This window comes from Monodelphis domestica, chromosome 5 (genome assembly GCF_027887165.1).
Source record: "Monodelphis domestica isolate mMonDom1 chromosome 5, mMonDom1.pri, whole genome shotgun sequence".
Taxonomy (NCBI): Eukaryota; Metazoa; Chordata; class Mammalia; order Didelphimorphia; family Didelphidae; genus Monodelphis; species Monodelphis domestica.
In genome coordinates, this window is record NC_077231.1 from 317442859 (window position 1) to 317455907 (window position 13049).

General features: G+C 43.2%; 1 protein-coding gene across 20 annotated transcripts in view; it reads right to left on the reverse strand.

Moving 5' to 3' along the window:
• HDAC9 (histone deacetylase 9) overlaps positions 1 to 13049 on the reverse strand; it is a 777497-nt gene that overhangs the window by 411988 nt on the left and 352460 nt on the right. For 11 of the 20 annotated variants that reach the window (XM_056800551.1, XM_056800557.1, XM_056800547.1 and 8 more), the window contains one exon: positions 341 to 3085. The exons of 8 other annotated variants lie outside the window; for them this stretch is intronic. In XM_056800551.1, coding sequence (XP_056656529.1) covers positions 2765 to 3085 — 321 coding nt within the window. In that variant the 3' untranslated portion in view covers positions 341 to 2764. Of the gene's footprint in view, positions 1 to 340; positions 3086 to 13049 lie in introns of those variants that run through there. One more of the 20 variants, XM_056800560.1, reaches the window with a different exon arrangement.

Consider the following 13049-nt stretch of genomic DNA (forward strand, 5'->3'; position numbering starts at 1 on the left):
GTGTTTTAAAAATGCTTATTGCCTAAAGGTCCCAGATCACAAAAGTATTGACAGTGCCAGATTTGAAAACAGGTCCCCTGATTCCAAGGGAGAATTCTTTAGGAAAAGTATTCAAAGTATCAACGTGTTTGTCATTTCAGAATGGCTGGTGTATGCAGACTAACATTTTGGGATTTACTCTTTATTTCATGTAAAATGGTGAAAACAATCCCTGTTAAAAGTCGTCATTGCTCTTTTCAATAAACCACGGCAAGGATCTGGAGTCTTGCTCTAAGTTTTTGGTGAGGAAACTGAGACTAAAGAGATTGCGTTGACACAAAGACAAATGTCGGAAAAGGAATCTTTTAAAAAAAACAAAACTTTATTTGAGAAAGAGACTGATAACAGAAGGCAAATGGTGCACATACAAACAGAATCTATTTACAACACAAAACATGATCTCACCCACATGGGTGCAAATTATAATAAATACAGTTGATTTTAAATGTAAGAGACATTTCTCAGTTAGAACTAAAAGGATTCAAGCCCAGCTTTCCTTTTCACTAGTTCCAGGTAGTTTCTTGGTGAAATTGACTGAATCTCCATTCAAACATAGCTAAAGGTTGCTAACAAACTAATGCTGCTCTCCAGAGGATGCTCTAAAACCTAGGCTGGCTGTTGTGGCTGGTGCTACTCTTTGTCCATGTACACACACCTTGGAAATCAAATTACAGATCTCTTTGACAGCACGGTCCTCTGTAAAGAAGATGTATATTAGAAGGCCCACAATCCTCTTCCCCACCCAACTCCTCTCTGAAACAGGAGAAAGGCTTTCCAGGAAACGACTGCTCATGAAATAGAAAAATAAAGACTTTATTTTTTTGAATCTGGCATATTTGGGAGCACTGTCGCTCTTTTCTATCCAGAAAAGACAGGTGTGTCATTTTAATTGGACTGATTGATTACAAAAATAGACTGGTGGAAGGAAAATTCTTGTCTGTGTTAAGGTCATGTCAAATGTGCAGGCTTTCCATTACATAGCAAACTAAGTTCTAAGGTTTCAAGATTTCCTTGAGGTTATTTTAATTTGGGTGGTGATATATTTTAAAAAAGAAAAAGGACAGCGTATCTTGAGATTATCCTTTCTTAAAGTCTTTTTTTAAAGAAATATCACAGCAAAACATAAACTATATGTCCGTGGCATCTATTGGAACAAGTCAATGTTGGGAAACTTGGCTTTCTTGAAACAGGATCCTGCACCTTCAAATGCCTTGGATTTAGAAATATAAATATTTGAATAGAAAAAAAAAACACAATTTCTTGGTCAGTTTTGGATTATCCATATTAAAGCGGGCTTAATACAATGAACCTTTAACTAACTTAACCAGCGTAAACCTATAAAACAAGGCAAACATATCAAAAGGGAATATGAAGGAAATATTTCATTGGAAAACTTCCTTAACAATTTCCCTGCTTGCATTGTTATTTTCTTAGACAATAAATCAATTCATGGAGTGCCCTTTCCAAACAGAGAGTGGAATACTCTCCTCCCCACTCTTTCCCCCCTTACATTCCTCAGGACACGATTCACTTGGACTTCCTGTTTCCATAAGGCATTTCCTGTCCAGTATCAGAATCTCTTTTCTGTGGAGCAGCAGAAACCTGACAGAGAATTGACTTAAGTAGAGAGCTTCTTCCAGTGCATTCCGACTTGCTGGGATCTTACAGCTTCAGAGGGCACAATCTCCATGAAGGTTCTCTATGTACAAATAGTGAGTTGGTTGGTTGTATTTCTCCTTAAGCCCGACGTTCCAAATTTTGGAATGCTCTTTTGTCCTTCTACCTCTATCTGCCCAAACAGCTTTTGGAACGTCATTTTACCATGGGACTGCCATCTTGCAGATCGATTCTAGAATCACTGTCTAGGTTGGACCTCATTTCTCTTCTGTTTTGAGAACCATGCCATGGTCAGCATTTGCATTTTGGTGGCCCCATAGTGCTGCCTATTACTGCCCTCATGGTCCTACCATGGGATTGGATTAAAGCAGGGTGCTGCCTATCTATTATTTTCTATCCAGATTGGTGTCTGCTTCACGGGAATGTGTCTCTCTAGACAATGTCATCAGAAAACCCAAGAGAAAGTCAACAATGCAATGCAAAATCCAACAAGCTACAATATAAAAAATAAAGCTAGGACTCCAGTCTGTTTCTTTACAACCATCTGTCACTCTAATGTGTTCAATTACTACCAATGCACACAAACCCAAGGTCCATGGAGTTTTTATCTGAACCTTTCTACAGAAGGAGGGAAGAAAGGAAGAAACAAAAAGCTACCCTTAACAGCGTTTGAGACTGCAGTAGATACATTATATACAGAGAAGTCAAGGTGAAAGTCGATGTGTGAGGACAAAACCGAAAAAGGAGAGAGAGCAAGAGAATGCTTCATTGATCATGCCTGGAGCTGACTCCTGGAGTGGCTGATCTCAACATGGGGGATACAACCAACTGTGGATTTCCTTCCATGAGAAGTTAACAGATGGGACGGAGTCCAGGGCCAACAGAATGTCTATCATTAACCCAAGGACAGATGGGATGGAATCTTAGTGAAAGAGGTCTCTTTCCATTAGTCGCTGCTCAAAGAACCCTCTCTACATTGAAAATGTACATACAGAAATGCCTGCCTTGGTAGGATGCTTTAAATTCTCAAACCAAAACTGCCAGATCGACGCAAGGCTAGGAATTGATCTTCTCTTTCCATGACCTAATGGTGAGTGGAGCTTGGTGTTCAGATAATAACCTTAATTACAAATCCTGGCGCCAAATCCTTGCCTATTACCTGTTGCACCAAAGCAGCCTGCTCCCCAGATTCCATTTCCTGGGGCTGAGTATCATCATCACTGTCCAGGGGTTCCTCTTTTATTTTCACAGGTCCCAAAGGGGGACCCCGTTGGCCATCATCTGGGCCCAAGCTGCTGTCGCTCCGAACACTGTTGGTGCTGGAGGGAGCCCGGTCTTCTTGCATGGGCTGATCTCCATGAAGCTCCTCTTCCGATTCTTCCAATTGGCTTCCTGGCTGTTTCAGCTGCTCAATGGACTTGGAAAGCATCTGGAAGAGAGTGGCGGAGTTTTAAAGCAATTTCTACTCCATGGGAACAGAGAAGCCAAATGGTCATTTTTCACTACACTTACATTTTTTCGAATGAGCCAATTTGTAACTTAACTTTCATTAACAATGCTAGAGCTCAGGCCAGCGGGAGACTGTCCCCATCATTCCACTGTGCCTATGTAGGGGAGGAGGCCTCTACAAATTAACACAGTTGATACTTCTCTTCAAAGTCCCTTAGAAACACAGAAAGATGGAAAGGAAAACTTTCAGCATGAAACACGAAATTGCCACAAATATGGGATTTACTGAGGCATCATATGCAAATCAACTTGTGAGCAATATCCCTTACCAAAAGGAAAAGGCAGTGAAGAACATGCACGTGCATCCCACTTTACAGTTTTCACCTGATGTTAACCACTATAAGCAAACAATCAAGACTGGTAGTTATATCTGCAAATGGCGGGAGCCTAAAGTTAACGAGCTCATCTTGAATATTTGACTCCACTGGGTTCCCAACAGTCAGCAAATAAACTAGCATCTAACATGTGTCTGCAAACCAAGAAAATTAAAATGCCCAGGCGTCAGGTTCTGCTGAGCTTTAGAGAAATCTAGTTTGCTTCAACTTAAAGAAAAATAAACTGAATTGCATTGATAATTTTAGTTTAATCCGTTCTTTCTGCACCTAAGCACAGAGTCTTTCAATCTATCCCAAATGCTCCCCGTGTCCTTCTTCCCATTTTGTTTATATGTCGCTGCACTTGAAATGTTCACCTTTTCTCTTCCCTAAAGATAACCTGGAGAAAAAATGGACAAATCTCTCCAAAATTGCTTAAAAGAATAAGGAGGGGAAAGAAGTAGGGAGAACAGGAGGATCTTTCTACAAAGACTACCATAATACAAATGAAAAGAGCACCTCACAGAAGCCAAACGTGGAATCACTGTGAGACTGAATTTTGGCCCCGGGAAGAGACAAAGAAGCATCTCTCTGTAGTGAGGCAGTGGTGGATTTCAAGTGTAGAATGTGGCTATAGACTGGCGAGATGGAATCTGTCTTCTTTCCAAAAAAATCCCCCCAAACATTCGATTCACATTGATTACATCCCTGCTCCCCTGGACTTTAGTGAGCAAAGCCCTCACGACAGCTACGTCAGCCAGAGGATTCCGCATTGTGTACCTGGAGTCCATCCCAGCCAGCAATGGAGAGAGAAAGAGGCATCTTTCTCCTTCCTGCGGCCAAGATTAGGCCTTATCATGATTCCCCTTTTGGCTTCTTTTGACCTTCTTTTCATTTACATTATGGTAGCCTTTGAAGAAATCAATCTCTTGCTTCTCCTTTAAGCGACCTTTAAAGAGATCTGCCCCCTTTTTTCCCAGAAAGAGACAAGGTGGACCCTTCCCGAGCAGAGATACGTCCACGTGGAATGGGAAGGAAAGCAGGAGCATCTTTGGGAGCAGCGGACCATGACTGCTTTGCCCTCCATTCATCAACGTCTCATGAAGGTATGTAGAGCTGTTTGGGAAACTTAAAGCATGATGAATGTCGAGACCGGAAACAATCCGTATAGAACGTGAGCCTGCAGAAGTTTGTGAAAATAATCACCAACAGGTTAAAAAACATGGTTAGGAGGGAGCGAATACTGAGAGCTTTGAAGAATTTGCTCACAAATTCATCACGAACTGAAAATAAACAAGCCATAATTGCTTCAGATTCATTCAACCAATTAATCACCTAACATTTATGGGCCAACACTTTGCTGATCACTGAGGACACAGCAGCAAAATGTCTTCCTGCCCTCAAGGAGTCCCCATTCTGAGAGTGGGGGGACAGAATGAAGTCTCAACAGGAAAGTCTCAACAAGATAATAAGATGTCCCAAAAGTCTTCATGCAGTTCAAACAATACAGCCTCTATACTGAAGGTAATGCCAGGGTTAAAGCACTGGGTCTGGGGTCAAATGCAGTTCTCAGGTAGCTAGGTGATCCCGGGCAAATTCCTTAGCCCTGTTTACCTCAGTTTCTTCATCTGTAAAATAAGTTGGAGAAGGAAATAGCCAAGCAGCCCAGTATCTTTGTCAATAAAACCCCAAATGAGGTCATGAAGCATCAGACATGACTGGAAAATGACTCAACAACCACAACAATGTCAAGTAGAGGCAGTAGTGTCTAGGATGACCAAGAAAGGCTTCCTCTAAAACAGTGGGATTTAATGAGGAGACTCGGGTGAGGGAGTAGAGATTTCAGGCCATGAGGGTTAACCGTGAGGGGCAAGGGTATATACAGGAGATGGAGCATTGTATTCAATGAACTCCATGGAGGCTAGTGTGGCTGGGTCATAAACAGGAGGGACGTGTAACAAGGACAGAATGGTAGAAAGGATCTTGGTTATAATTAGAGAGCATTAAATTTCAGAGGATAGCTGACACAAGAGGTAGGAGGGAACCAACATAGCTCATAGGGGTGCCATGACTCTACCTACACTTTAGAGAAATATCTTTGGCAAGATGTTTGGAGGAAAGCCATTCACGGCATGGCACTCAGCCTTTGAAACTTACAACCATGGGAGAAGGACTATGGGAATAGGGCACAAGTTTGGTTGAGTCCACAATGCATGGCTGTCTGTGCCATATGCCTGGAATGATAACCCAGGACAAGAGCATTCTCTTGAAGACCACAGAAAGAAGTTACCAAAGCTTCCTGGGCAGGCAGGGAGTATGTTTACGTCTATGCAGTTGACTATCCTTTCTATTGCAAAATGCTTTGTCAAACTTGGGATGGTAGATGGGAATGTGAGGTCTTAGGAAAGAATCCTTTCAGGGTCAGAAACTTCACTATGGAAAGTCTGAACCCAGAAATCACAGAGATCATCTGACAGGGATTCTCTTCAAACCTCCCAGGGATCTCCAACTGAATTAAAAAACCACCAAACTCCAAAGCTCCAGGACGCGCAATTCTAAATGTTGGCCAACCTAACTATGCAGAGAAGACTACTTCAGGCTTTTCCAGCGGGCAGGATGGGCATCAGCCCAAATACCTTTTACTGACCCTGCTCCCACTGATCCGTGGCACCAATGTCCCCATTTTCACAGCACTCCCTGGGTGGGAGGGAGGCACAAAATCCAAACAAGTAGAAAGTCGTCCCTGACAGAAGATGAGACTCTGAGGAAGCATTAAGGATACCAAACAGCCCCCATTCTCAAGGAACTTAGTGGAGGATATAAGCATGTACATAGGAAAATGTGTTAAAGGGTAGGGTGGGATGGAGACACGGGAGCAGTAACTGGGGGCAAGAAAAACCATCAATTCTGATTAATGGGCCTGCTACCTTCCAGTCCAGATACTACTACTCAGAAATTCTAGAAAAGAGTAGGCAAAGGGGGAGATTTGGATGTGAAAGCTGCAACTGATGATAACAGTAACCATCAGGTTAATTGGGTACCAGAAGACCCACAGCTTCTGACATCTTGGCCAAAGAGAACCTTCATTTTAAACCTCTTGGAGGTTAAGTGGAGTTGTTGGTACCCCAAAGTCACCTTCTAAAGAGGAAGCCATCAGAAGTAATAGTATTTCTGAAGCCACTCGGACAGAACTTGTGCCTCCCCATCAAAGATAAAGTAAGCTGAAGAGGGATGAGAAAGTCACCATTTACAATGAAGAGCAAGCCTCCTAATTTGGATACATTTTGTTTTTAGAAAGTCTTTTTTTTTCAAGATTCCTATTTAATAGGTAAGGCAAGTATTATTGTCTCCATTTTACAGCTGGAGAAACTGAGGCTAGGAGAGCCTGAGCCACATAGATTGTAAATGTTGGAGTCTCTCAAATCCAAATCTGGTTCTTTGACCACTCTGTATGATGAAAAGGAGCAGATGAATGAATGAAAACCATCAGAGAGTGACATAACAGTTTCTTGGGATAGCATGAGTCAGAGTAAGAACTAATTTCCTAAAAGAGAACTCCAGAAATGTTTTGTTTTCTTCCTCTGTCTAGATTTTATTCATTGCAAAGAGTGTCCCCACAGAGGCTTACAAGATAGAGTAGGAGGAGGGCAAAGAGAGAAAAGATAAAGGTTCATTAGGAGACGATTATCATGAGTTTTGGAGGGAAAGCATGCCAATGTGTTGCTTTATTAGGATGAATTTTTGTTTAGTCATTTGTCAGTCATATCTAACTCTCTGCACTTCATGTGGGGCTTTGGGGGCAGAGACATTAGAGTGGTTTGCCATTTCCTTTTTCAGTTGATTTTACAGAAGAACTGAGTAAAACAGGGTTAAGGGACTTCCCCAGGGTCATACAGCTAGTAAGTGTTTGAGGCTAGATTTGAACTCAGGTCCTCTTATTGCAAGGCAAGCACTCTATTGCTCCCCCAGCTGCTCCATTAAAGTGATAGCCATAGAAATATAAAAAAGGGATTAGATGCATAAGATAATGCAGAAGTATTATTAAGCAGACTTGATGGCTTATTGATTGGTGAGTTTTCACCTTATCTTGTCCAGTTCTGGGCCATTACTCTGCTTCCCAGTCACTCTGATGCCAGGTACACTCTACTCTACCCCTGACCCACCCACAAACATATTATAGGGCTCCTTAGGTGCTTCCCCATTAGAATGAAAGCTCTTTGAGGGTGGGGACTCTCTTACTTGTATCTGTACCCTGAGGGCTTACTTAGCACAGTGAAGACCCCAATATTCTCTGCCTCTCATTATCTGTTGAAGGGAACAAGATCCATGGCAGGGAGTTGAAAACAGTTTGCCTAGCATGAGAGAGAATGGGCATTGGAACTGAGAGTGTGGTGGCCCCCAGGGCCACATTCAAGGCGACTATCTATCTGATATGATTCTCTGGTTCTCGTTCCTCCAGCCAAAGCTCAGGGACACATCATGGAATGAACTTGCCTATGCTCTATCCACAATTCCAAAGGAGGCTGGGATGCCCAGGTCAAAAGTCCTCTCACACTCGCTTTTCAAGGACAAAAATCCTGCACTAAGAATGGAATAAAGACCTGACAAAATTCCTTAGGTTGATAAATCTATGAATAAAATGTCCAAAAAGGACACTGCAGTGAAGCCCAGCCCTGGGGAGAATCCTGGCTCTACAATGAGCCTGAATGCCTTCCTTCTCATCCCTCCTCCTCATCTTCTCGGAAAGGACAGGAGAACCTCACTAAGTAGAAAAGAATAATTAAACATCCCCAACCCATTACAGGAACATAAAGTAAGCTGGTTACTGAGGAAGATGGCACAAAGGGCACTGGACTAGAAAGTTAGAGATGGCTAAGTGACCTTTCTCCAACCACAGAACTGCCAACATATCCATGAGACCATTTTCCTTCCCCTTCTTCCAACAACTGAGTCAATTCAATGAAATTCAGTTCCTTTGAAAAGGCTCCTCTCTAGCAATTGCATAAGTGAAGAAAATAAAAGAGTTGCTTAGAAATGGCCAATGAGGTAATGAAAGAAACAGTATCAATGTCAAGCAAGGGCATGAGAGAAACAGAGTTGGCCACTACCATGGAGGCCATCTTGCACAGAGTCTAAATGGGAGGGGGATTCCCTACAGACAGTGAGGTTGTGCTTCCGGATAAATTGATGCTTATTATCTCAAGGATTAGAATATTACAGTGCCTTCTCCTCTAGATCTAAGGCAACTCCAAAGCAATTCACACAGGATAATACAAGTGGATGAAAAATTAACCGATCATTAAATATTTATGAATTCCATTTCTATAGCTGTTACTGTCTTAGATGCAGGAGACAGACAGAGCCATTAAAAAACTTGCACCCAATCAGTGGAAAATGTGTATGTATTTTGCTATTCTTTGTTCATTTCAGTTGTGTCCAATTATCTGTGACCACATTTTGAAGTTTTCTTGACAATGATACTGGAGAGGTTTGTCATTTCTTTTTGCAACTCATTTTATAGACAAGGAAACTGAGTCAAAGTTAAATGACTTCCTCAGGGTCACACAGATACTGAGTGTCTGAGACCAGATTTAAACATACTTACATATACATATAGATATATAAGATCATTGAGATCACATATATATGTATGTTTATAATGTGAGTAATATATTTGCACACCCATATGTGTATGTATACACACAGATAATAGTAGACAAAGTAGAATTTTTTGGAAGGAAAGCAATGAGAAAAAGCTTCTGTTCTGAGGGCCATTTCAAGCGGATGTTAAAGATGGGGATTCTAAGAAGCAACGACGAAGGAGGACGGCATCCCATCCTTGAGCAAAAATATCTGCACAAGGTGGGCAAAAAAGGCTCCATCGGCAAGTTAGGTTTGGATGGGCAGATCAGTCAAGCATCATGGCACATGGCACATGTGGCCACTCTAAGTGGACAAGGGCCGTGTCCAGATTTGACCTGCGGGAGACAAACAGCAGAGTCTCACTTGGGAAACTGCACAGTGGCCCATACTGTCACCACTACCTTCTCCTAGAGATGATAGCTGACGCTCCATGGAAAATGAAGACCTCAGAAGCCTGAAACTTGTGCCTGGTTTCCGAGGCAATGGAGATAGGAATGGCAAATGGAGTCAAGGCGCAGCATCAATGAACCAATATTTATTAAGCTCTTTCTCTAGGCCAGACACAGGGCTAGCCAACAGTTTAACACCACCAGTGATCATCACTCAACAAGTGATGTAAAGAGGTCACCAAGGACCTGTGTGCATGGAACAGAAAGTGGGCCGATACCATTCCAATGGCCTGTGGTCATCAGTGAACAATCTGACGGCAGCCCTGCTACTCTTGAGATCTTACGAGACCTCGACCATGAGTTCTTCGCCTCTGCTGGTGCCATGGCCCCCTATGGACTCATTCTATAAAAAATGCTTTTAAATGAATGAATGAACAATATATAGGGGTTCCAGAAACCAATCCTATTTTATATAAAAACATTTTTAATCTTAGTATCAATACTTTGTATTGATTTTAAGGCAGAAGAGCAGGGAGGTTTAGGTAATGAGGGTTAAGTGACTTGCCTACGATCGCATAGCTAGGAAGGGACTGAGGTCAGATTTGAACCCAGGGCCTCACACCTCTAGACCTGCCTCTCAATCCCCTGGGAAACCCAGCTGCCTTACCTATAATTATCATATTTTTGAAATTAAGTTCATGGAACTAGGATGAAGAATTCCTGCCTAGAAGAAGGTCCCCATTAGGATATATGTGTCCTCTATGGAGATTTCAGGCAGAATCCCAGAATTTCCAAGCTAGGAAACTTCTATCAGCACAAGAGTTCTCTCTACAACCTACCTGGAAATGGTCCTGCAGTTCTCAACTGAAGAGCTGCAGTGAGGGGGAGGGGCCCCCGCTAGACCCTGAGACACCCTATTCCTAGAAAAAGAGTGCCGAGAAAGCATGGAAGGGCCCCGCTGATAAGATCACAGATCAATCTCAGTATCAAAGTGCCATTCTGACACCATGCTAAGGCTGGAATGTTTGCTCCCACATAGCCTCTGGATGTTATCAAGCAAGTGTTGAAAGCTGCGGAGACAAATTCTGCCTTAGACTTTCATGGCTTCTGTCACCACTTCTAGGTGTCACATCTCATCTCTCCTAAGTACAAAGGAGTCCTAAGAAAGTGAACAAAGAGACGGAGGGGAACCTGTGTAGGATGCTTTGGTAGCACGGGAGACGAGTCCTGATCTCCCTCACCTCCTTCTCTCCTGTGGGTCTCCCACAAAAATTGATCTTTGCTCTTGTATATCATTTGTACATGACTTTGGTGGATGCACATTGGCTCCCCTCATAGAATATAAACTCTGTGGTGGAAGGGATGATTCCATTTTCTCTTCATATCCCTGGAGTCTAGCAAAGTGCCTGGCAGATGAGGATGCACTCAATAAATGCCAACTGACTGACGGATGAAGAAGGCATGAGGTGGGCAGTGGGTGCCCTTTGCATTAGACACATACACTCTTTCTTTCGGTACACTGAAGAGTTGAGGAGGTCCTTGGTGAACTCTTTTGCACCACTGATTGAGGAAAGATCATTGTTGGTGATGTACTGTTGGCTAGCCCTGCGCCTAGGATAGAATTTGTTGTGGTGCAATCATGTCTAGCTCTTCATGACCCCATTTGGGGTTTTCCATGCAAGGATACTGGAGTAGTTTGTCATTTCCTTCTCCAGATCGTTTTATACTTGAGGAACTGAGAAAAAAGGGTTCAATGACTTGCCCAGGATCACACAGTCAGTAAATGTCTGAAGCTAGATTTGAACTCATGAAGATGAATTTTCCTGATTCCAAGTCCACTGCTCTATGTACCTCACCACTTAACAATGTATTGTGAATAGGGTAGCTAATCAGAAAATATCTTGTAGGAGGAAGAAATCCTCCTACAATTACATTTTGCAAAGAAAGCCTATGCAGGTAGGACTGTGGCCAAGTGGTTCAAGTAACAGATAAATCCAGCGGGGTTCATGAGATAGCGTGGATGGAGCAATGGCTCTCAGCCAAGAAGATCTGTGTACATATCCCCCCTTTAACGCATACCCCCATGTGACTTTGGCCAAATAATTTCATGTCTTGGTGTTCTGGAAATTCTGCAAGGTTCAAAGTTGCGAGGAAGATGCTCACTCACCCTGGCAGAGAAAATGATCCACAATAGTCATTGCCTACACTAATAAACTCCCAAGTCCAGGCTCTATCATTATCCCTATCAAACGAGCTTAACAGAAGAAATTGGCACATTATCTATTGTTTAGTATAAGGATTAGGTTTTTAATAATCATATTTCTCCATCTGATTTTTGCTTCCTTAATTTCTCAGCATCTAGGAAGCAACTATTCTCTGTCTGTCTGTGTGTCCTCTCCCCTGCCCCCCTCACACATGTCTGCTGCTGAGGTGTATTTCAGCCAAATAACCACAAAGGCTGGAAGGAGAGCTCCCTGCTTGCACAGTGGGGTAGCCTCATCTTGATGTTTCACACATCTGGAGGTGATTCTCTCCAACCGTCTGGCTGTTAGTTCTCTGACTTGCAGATCCACACTGCAACATCTGCGTGACAGAGAAACGTGCAGACCTCTGTGAGTCACGGCTGTCGACCTGCCCCATCTGCAAAGCATCCTTTTGTCCAGCGGTCCGACATCAGGTGAGCTACTCTCGCAGGCACCCAGCTGAGATGAAGGGAACTCCTGCAGTCCAATTAGCAGAGTCTCTCTCCCTCCCCTTTCATCTGCATGCTGACTCATGTGCCAGGGGGACTCTTTCTCTTCTCACTGTTGGACAACAATGGTGCCGAATGCTCATCCAGCCGCCGGCAGCCCTAGTCAATGGTGGGTTTGATCTATAAAAAAGGGGCAGATGGCACAGAGCCAGCAGACAGGATATCCTCCAGATTTGGCTGTTCCTTTAAAGCTCTCAAACGACTGCCAGCAGATCTACCAAACCATATTAAGCCAAAGGAATTAACTATATATTGGCAACCGCCAAAGCCCAACCCATGTCCTTCTCCCCTTTTTGGCATTCTGTCATTCTGTTGATCAGCTCCGATGGGCTGGGGTCTCCCTTCCAGGCTCCTTTCCATCCACTCTGTGTATCTTGTATGTACACGTTAAAATGTAAGCGCCTTGAGGGCAGGGCTGTCCTTGAGCTCCCTTTGTATCCCCAGGACTAATCAGCCTGGTGTCTGGAGCCTATATAAAGACTTAATAAACATCTGTTGATGGATCCATTCACCTGGGCCATGTCATTCCTTGTAATACAAAAAGTCCTCCCCACTTTGCCTCTCCAGGGTAGAGCGAGATGCAGGGATTTGCTTCACAGCTTTATTCAACAGCAGTAGCCGCACACGTCCTTTTTCTGTACGTCTTCAGGGAGGGGATGTGAGCCATGGAATCTGCTGACCAGGTGCCCAGCGGCAAGTCCCTCAGCTTCCACTGTCAGACCTCATTTCCTCACCTGTAAATTGGGGGGTTGACTAAGGTCCGTCCACTCTCATAGAAAACCTGCG